The sequence below is a fragment of the Hyaena hyaena genome, unplaced genomic scaffold (assembly GCF_003009895.1).
Source record: "Hyaena hyaena isolate Hyena2069 unplaced genomic scaffold, ASM300989v1 scaffold_967, whole genome shotgun sequence".
NCBI classification, from domain to species: Eukaryota; Metazoa; Chordata; class Mammalia; order Carnivora; family Hyaenidae; genus Hyaena; species Hyaena hyaena.
In genome coordinates this window covers 667460-675225 of record NW_024081608.1, presented here as the reverse complement: position 1 = coordinate 675225, position 7766 = coordinate 667460, and the positions used below count along the sequence as shown (strand labels likewise).

Below are 7766 nucleotides of genomic sequence, written 5' to 3'. Positions count from 1 at the left end.
CCCGGCTGCACCTGCGGGTTCCCGCCTGCAAATGGGGGTGATGATAACCGCCTCCCTGAAAGGAGAGCACGGCTGGTGCGAGGTGAGCTGGTTCAAACACAGGGTCAGAGGCCCCACATCCTGTCTGCTCAGCAGGCAACTGGGTTTCTGACTGTAATTACCTGCCCACCCCCTGCACCTGGGAAGTCAGGCCCCCCACCACCGACCAGATGCCTGTGGGGATGTAATTAGTTCCCAGCACCCCAGCAGGACCGAAGCTGTCGGCCACCGGGGCCCCTAGAGCCCCTCGGACGCCTGTTTCAAACCCACTACCGTGTGGGGGTCACCCCGGGGAATTTGTTGAAACAGAGGCTCTGATTCGGCCGAGGTGGAAGAGGCAGGCCCTCAGATTTTACATTTCTTCAGATCCAGCCACTCTGTCCCCTGAGTTCTTCCTGGGGTTTCCCCCCGGCCACAGAGCCGTGGCTCCTCCCGGGCCAGCTTCCTGCAGACAGTCGCTGCTCAGCCTGTGGAGGGTCACCCTGAACTTGGCCAGCCTGGCTCCAAGCTTCTACCATCAGAGAGGCTGTGACAGTTCACCCCAGCCAGTAACCGGGAGGTGGGGGACAGGCTGGTGTTGATCCCAAGTAGCGTCTCCTCTGGACTTCCGGGAGGTGACCTACACTGGCACAGGACAAGGACACTCACTCTGACAATTGCCCTTCGGCCTCCTGAGTAAATAGCGGCTGGCTCGACCTGGCCTCTCTTTGACACTTGCCAGTCTTCCTATGAAGGAGGTCAGGGGCCTTTGGCGGGCTGTTGTACTTGACTGGCTTTTAAATAACAGGGCTGTTTGGAGAGGTTTTCACGTTATCTAAGTAAAAAAAAAAAAAAAAGAATCATCCTTTTAAAGTAACTACTTTTCTAAAGAGCAGTTTCAGGTCTCCCACAAAGTTGAAAGGAAGATACAGAAATTCCCCCATAAAAACACACAGCCTCCCCGTCACCAACATGCACACAGGAGGGACGTCGGTTACGACCAACCCTACACCGCACACCCACGGCTCACCGTACCGCTTGCTGGCCCGTGGTGTTGGGCGTTCCGTGGGCTCGGACACGCGTGACAGAACGTGTGTGTCATGGCAGCGTCTCTCAGAGCACACCCGCTGCCCCCTGCCCCGTCGGCTGGCAGCCACTGAGCCTTCCCTGTCCTCCTGGCTTTGCCTTGTCCAGATGTCACATGGTGGGAGTCACGCAGCCCGTGGCCTTTCCAGAGTGGCTGCTCGCACGTAGGGGTACGCGTGTAACGTTCCTCCACGTCTCTTCAGGGCTCGGCGGCTCAGTTCCTTTCCTTTTTTCTTTGCTTTGCTTTGCTTTGCTTTGCTTTGCTTTGCTTTGCTTTTCCTCCCCTCCCCTCCCCTACCCTCCCCTCTCCTTCCAGCTTTACTGAGTTATAGTTGACGTAAAAACATCCGCATGACGCTGGTGTGCAGCATGTGGATTTAAAACACGTAGATCATGGAAGAGCTCACAGCTCCATTGTATCACATAATCGTCATTTCTTTTTTGTGGTGAGAACATCAAAGATCTCTTTTAGTGATTTTGAAGTATTACTAACTATATTCACCATGTCCTACGTGAGAACCCCAGAATTTACCTGTCTTGTAATTGGACGAGCAATAACTCCCTATTTCTCCAGCCACTGAGGCCCTGGTAGGCACCGTTCTATTCTGTGCTTCTAGGCCTTTGGATTTTTTTGCACTCTACACATGTACTTGTCTTTCTCTGCTTGGCTCTTGCACATAGCATAACGCCCTCCATCCGTGTTGCTGCAAACGGCAGGACATCCTTCTTGTGCCAGAGTAACATTCCATTGTGTATACACCGCGTCGTCTTTATCCACTCGTCTGCTGATGCACACTTAGGTTGTTTCCAGATCTTGGGTGTTGTGAATAATGTTGCAGTGAACATAGGAGTGCAGACATCTCTATGATAATCTCTTTCATTTCCTGTGGAAATATGCCCCAAAGCAGAGCTGCTGGGTGGTAGGGTAGTTCTATTTTTAGCTTTTAGGGGAGCCTCCACACTGTTTTCCAGAGCGCCTACCCCAGTTTGCATTCCCACCCGCCGTGCTCAAGGGTCCCTTCTCCACATTGTTACCAACACCTGCTGTTTCTCGTGTTTTTGCCGATGGCCATTCTAACGGGTGCGAGGTGACATCACCTTGTGGGGTGATGTCACCTTGTGGGTTCAGTGTATGTTTTCCTGATGCTGAGCTGCTTCTCATGCGTTTGTTTGCATCTGCGTGTCCTCTGTGGAGAAATGTCCGTTCAGGTTCTCTGCCTGTCTCTTAACTAGATTATGTATGTGGTTGTTATTTATTGAGTTGTATGTTCTCTGTATGTATTTTGGTTATTTAACCCCATATTCAGTACATGGTTTGCAACTGCTTCCTCTCATTCTGTGAATTGCCTTGTCATTTTGTTGCTAGGTTTCTTCTGATGCACAGGAACTTTTTTTTTTTTTTTTATGTTTTATTTATTTCTGAGAGAGAGAGAGACAGCATGAGCAGGGGAGGGTCAGAGAGAGGGAGACACAGAATCTGAAACAGGCCCCAGCCTCTGAGTTGTCAGCACAGAGCCCAACACGGGGCTTGAACTCATGAGCTGTGAGATCAAGACCTGAGCCGAAGTCGGCTATTTAACAGACTGAGACCCCCAGGCGCCCTGCCCAGGAACATTTAGTTGGATGTAGACCCCCTTGCTTACTTTGGGTTTTGTTGCTTATACTTTTGGTGTCCTATCCATGAAATTCTCACCAAGGCCTTTGCCAGCGAGCTTTTCCCCTGTGTGCTCTACTAGGAGTTTTATGGCTTCAGGTTTTATGTTAAAGTCTTTAATCCATTTCAAGTTAATTTTTGCGAGTGGTGTAAGATAGGGGTCCAATTTCAGAAACTGGTCGTGTCAGTGTTCTGGACCTTGGCCTTTCTAATAAAAGTGTAGTGGTGTCTCATTGTAATTTCCATTTCCCCGATGGCATATGATGTAGAGCATCTTCTCATGTGCTTATCTGCCAACTGAATGTCTCCTTTGGTGAGGTATCTGTTCAAGTCTTTGGCCCATTTTTTTTAAAAAAAATTTTTGTTTATTTTTGAGAGAGACAGAGCATGAGCAGGGGATGGGTAGAGAGAGAGAGACACACAGAATCTGAAACAGGCTCCAGGCTCTGAGTTGTCAGCACAGAGCCTGACGCGGGGCTCGAACCCACGAACCGTGAGATCATGACCTGAGCCGAAGTCGGACGCCCAACTCTCGGGGCCACCCAGACGCTTCTTTGCCCCATTTTTAAATTGGGTTGTTGTTCCCTCATTACTGTGTTTTAAGAGTGTCTGTGTTTTGGGTAACAGTGTTCTATCAGATGTGGTTTGTCTTCCAGTCTCTTGGCAGTGACTGTCACAGAGCACAGGTTTCTAATTTTAATCAAGTCCAGCTTATCAGGTTTTTCCTTCACGGGTCTTGTCTTTGGAGTCCCTGCTGACGATTGGTCGTCCTGCCCAGGTCCCCTGGGTTCTCTCCCAAGTGTTCTAGAAACTTGAGTGTTCCACGCAGCAGGCCTGTGATGCATGCTGAGTTGACTCCTGTGAATCGTGTGAGGGCTGTGTCAGGACTCAGCTGGTTTCTCTGTGAGGACGTCCAGCTGTCCCGGCACTGTGTGCTGAAAAGACTTTGTTCCGTCATTCACTCTTCTGCCAGACACCGGTGACTGCGTCCTTGGCTGTGTCCCTGGGCTCTGCCCCACTGAGCCGCCATCTGTTCTCACCAGCCCCACGTCGTGACTGGAGCTGGACGTCACGAGCCATCGGTCCTGTTGCTTATTAACGTTGTGTTGACTATTCTGGACGTTGGCGTCTCTATATAATGCCTACAGTCAGCTTGTTAATATTCATAAAATCACTTGCCGGGATTTCACTGGGAAGGCGTTGAATCCATACATCAACGTGGGAAGAACTGACCTCTTGGCGATGTTGAGCCTCCCTGGTCGTGGCATGGAGTATCTGTCTAGTTCTTTGATTTCATTGATCAGTTTTGTAGTTTTGTTCATATAGATCTTGTCGTATTTTGTTAGATTTATACCTAAATATTCCACTTTTCTGGGTGCTAATGTAAACAGTATGGTGTTTCAAATTCACCTTGTTAAAAGTGAGCCATTTTAATGAAAAGTGTAAAAGGAAAGTTAGCACAAGCTATCGTGTAGGTGTGGGGTGCAAGCATGATGGCGGGTTTGACTTGGAGGGCGACGCAGACATGGGCATCTGCTCCTCCCAACCTCGGCCACTGTCAGGCGCGCTGGCCACACTCTGGGGGTCAGCACAGGCCCTTCCGCCCCCGCCTGCTTCCTCCTAGCTCCACCCTCCAGGCTCTTCCTCCCGGCAGGAGCCCCAGGCCCACCCTGTGCTGGTGCTGGTGCTGGCTCCTCCCCCCCCAACATTTCCCCTCCTCCTCCCTCCCCCTCCTCCCCTCCCCCCTCCCCCAACATTTCCCCTCCTCCCCTCCCCCTTCCTACTCTCCTCCCCCTCCTCACTTCCTCCCTCCCCCTCCCCCTCCTTCTCTCTCCTCCTCCCCCCTCCCCTTCCATCCCCCTCCTCCTCCCTCCCCTTCCCCTTATCTTCCTTCTCCTCCCTCCTTCTCTCCTCCTCCTCCCTCCCCCACTCCCGTCCATCTCCCCTCCCGCCTCCCCTCCCCCCCCCACTCCAGGCCGTGTCCATCTTTAACTATTGTTGTTGTCTCTCCCCTCTGCCTCTTGCCCTGAGAAGCCACCCAGTGGTGCAGGTAAGACCCCACCGACCAGTGGGCCACCGCGAGGAGGAGGGAGGGAGGGAGGAGGGAGAGAGATGAGGGAGGGGCTCTAGAAGCTTCTGTTTGGAAATGACGCACATAACTCCCCCCCCCAACACACACACACACTTGGCCACAGCAGGGTCGCTGGTGCTCCTGAGTCGGGCAGGGCTGGGACCCAGAACCCTGTCCCAGGGATGAGATGCTGATAAAAACAGTAGGACCCGTCCCATCCGCTTCCTAAAAGAGAGTGTCCCCGATCGTCTCTGGGAACGACCTGTTTATCTTCCTTCTACCGAAGTTTAAGTCACACATCACAAGTGCCCAGCGCAGCAGATTTTCACAAAGTGGCGCCGGTGACCTCGAGGCAGAAGCGAGGCTGCCAGCGGACAGGACCCCGCGGCCTCCCCTCCGGCACCAGCAGGGGCGGCACCACCGTGTGTCCCCACAACAGCAAGCGGAAGCAGTGGGTGAGAAACGTCCAAACGCCTTCGAGCGGCTGGGCCGGCGGTTCCGGTGCTGGGTGTGGGCCGGGTGGGCTCCAGTTACAAACACCCGGGGGCTTTCTGCACGTGCTCATTGCAGGTGACTCAGGCTGTGTTTACACCGCTTCACGTCCGCCCTTACTCCCAGTTGTCGCTCCTCCGGAGAAGCCGGTTAGAAGGCGAGGGCGAGGAGAGGCATCACCGTCCCCGTGTGGGCACTTCCAGGGGCACCGGGAGTGGCAGCAGCGAGTCCCCTCAGACGGAGCAGATGCTACCCGACCCGCCTTCCCTCCTCCGTGGATTCTGGGTGGTTTCTATGGCACGTACTCTCACGTGGCTTTGGACCCTTCTCTTTCCGGCCACCCCCCTCAACCTCTGCGCTGGGGCTCCTGCCAGGGATGTGGCCTCAGGAAAAGCCGCCCCAGGGCCAGCTGCACGTGGTCCCAGGGGGAGCGGAGCGCCGTGTCCCCTAAGTCCTTCTGCCGCGTGGCTTGGGGTCTGCAGCGGGGCGGCCCCAGGTCTCTTGTGGCCGCAGGAAAAGCCAGGTTCCAGGGCGGGTGGGGAATTCAGACAGTGTGATCGGAGCCTGGACAGAAACGCGCAGCAGGACTCGGCCCACTGAGGTGAGCGGAGCAGAGCGAGGGCGCCTCCTTCGTGCCTCCCAGCGGACTTGCCGTCAGCGGCCTCGAGACACAGAAACTGGCAGCAGGGGTGGGGGAGGGCAGGGGCCGCCGTGGGGGCCGTGGGGGGACAGCTCTGTGGGAGGGGAGAGGTCTGGGGAGGGACGTGCTGTGCGGGGACCGGGGAGGGCGGACACGTGCCGGTGCAGGAAGGGGCCTGCTCCTCGTGGGTCCGGCTCAGGCGCTGCGGTCGCTGGCACGGCTGCTGTGCTGTGGGAGTGCTCATGGCTCCTGGCTCGTGGTCCACGTCCTTCCCGCGCACGGCCGAGCTGCGGGCTGCCGTCCTCGTCCGAGACATGGCCCTCGGCCGCGGCCGCTGGAGAAGCCGTCCTTGGCGGGTCGCTGAGAGGTGCCGTCCTCGCGCTGTCATTCAGGAGGTGTGGAGACCTGGGACTAGCCCCACGGGTGTGACAGCCCCTGTGCAGGGACAGTGGCGGGAGACTCAGCTGGAGGGGGTGCGATCAAATTGACGGTTTCTTCTTTGGCAGCTACAGCCCTTGAACACGCTGCCTGCAGCGTCGTCCGTGGAGGGTGACAGGAGACGCACCAGGACCCTTCACGCCCCCAGAGGGGCCGACGGCCTGTCCAGGGTCCCGAGAGGCATGGTGAGCCTGGGGACGGGCCCTCAGAGGCCGCTGGGGGTGCGTCCCTGGCGGGAGAGGATGCACGGGTGGCTCAGCGTCGGGAGCCCAGTGTCCACACCACACGGACGGCACCGCCGGGATAGCCACATGCTCCTCTCCGTTGGGGCAGAAAAGACATCTCACAAGACGCCGCCTTCTGTCACGCTGGACACGCTTGAGCGTGGGATGCAAGGAGACTTCCTGAGCGTAGGACAGGCCACGTGTGGACCCGCAGCCGACACCTGCTCGGGGGAGGGAGCGAGAGGTCTCCCCCGGGATCAGGACAAGACCTGCTGGCGCTGCCTCTCAGCAGAGTCCCGGGGGTTCTGGCCAGAGCGAGCGATCGCCCCGGAGAGAAGTAACAGGCCTGGAACCCGGGAAGGAAGAGCCGAGCTCCGTGTTCACAGCGGCGCTGTCTCACGCGTAGGAAGCTCTAGTCTCCCGCACAACACACGACCTTCAGCGCTGATGGCTTCAGGAAGGCGGCGGGACACAAATCACACAGAAATCGTGCAGAAATCAACTCGCCTTTCAGATGAAGGGCAAATTCCCTTTAAAATGGCACCAAAAAGAGTAAGATATTTAGAAATAAATTTGGTCAGCAAGACGCAAGACTTGTTGACGGTAACTACACAGTTACTGAAGGACTGTGAAAGGCGTTAATATGCGGACAGACATCCTATGTTCACGGCCTGGTGACTGGACGCTGCTGAGATGACAGCCTTCCCAGAACCCAGGCTCCTCTGCAAGGTCACGGCCATCACTCCCGAAGCCCTGAAAACTTTGTCTGTAGACACAGAAAAATAACATTCTAAATTTCATATGGAATTTCAAGGGACCCAGAATACCCAAAATAATTTTGACAAAGAAAAACAAAGTTGGAAGACTCACACTTTTTGATTTCAAGATTTACTGCAAAAATACAGCAATAGAGGGGCGCCTGGGTGGCTTAGTCGGTTGAGCGTCCGACTTTCGCTCAGGTCATGATCTCGCGGTTCGTGGGTTCGAGCCCCGCGTCGGGCTCTGTGCTGGCTGCCAGCTCAGAGCCTGGAGCCTGTTTCAGTCTGTGACTCCCTCCCTCTTTGACCCTCCCCTGCTCGCGCTGTCTCTCTCTCTCTCTCTCTCTCTCTCTCCTAGAAATAAATAAAAATTAAAAAAAAAAAA

General features: G+C 55.3%; 1 protein-coding gene across 2 annotated transcripts; it reads left to right on the top strand.

Moving 5' to 3' along the window:
- Positions 1-5354: 5354 nt before the first annotated feature.
- On the top strand, positions 5355-7160 carry LOC120223260. 2 transcript variants are annotated; one of them, XM_039221277.1, is made up of 3 exons: positions 5355-6356; positions 6468-6584; positions 6916-7160. In XM_039221277.1, exons 1-3 carry the CDS (start codon positions 6204-6206, stop codon positions 7027-7029), a joined length of 384 nt encoding a protein of 127 aa, XP_039077208.1. In that variant the 5' UTR covers positions 5355-6203; the 3' UTR covers positions 7030-7160. The 2 variants fall into 2 exon arrangements, with proteins under 2 accessions (XP_039077208.1, XP_039077207.1); XM_039221276.1 differs by having other exon boundaries at positions 6913-7160.
- Positions 7161-7766: the final 606 nt, after the last annotated feature.

What these genes read in the sequence shown, in the direction of transcription:
- LOC120223260 (XM_039221276.1), top strand. Translation starts at nt 6,204, where the DNA reads ATGGCTCCTGGCTCGTGGTCCACGTCCTTCCCGCGCACGGCCGAGCTG. An exon ending in CTCGCGCTGTCATTCAGGAG is followed by an intron (nt 6,357 to 6,467) that starts GTGTGGAGACCT and finishes CTTCTTTGGCAG; the next exon opens with CTACAGCCCTTGAACACGCT. An exon ending in CCAGGGTCCCGAGAGGCATG is followed by an intron (nt 6,585 to 6,912) that starts GTGAGCCTGGGG and finishes GCTGCCTCTCAG; the next exon opens with CAGAGTCCCGGGGGTTCTGG.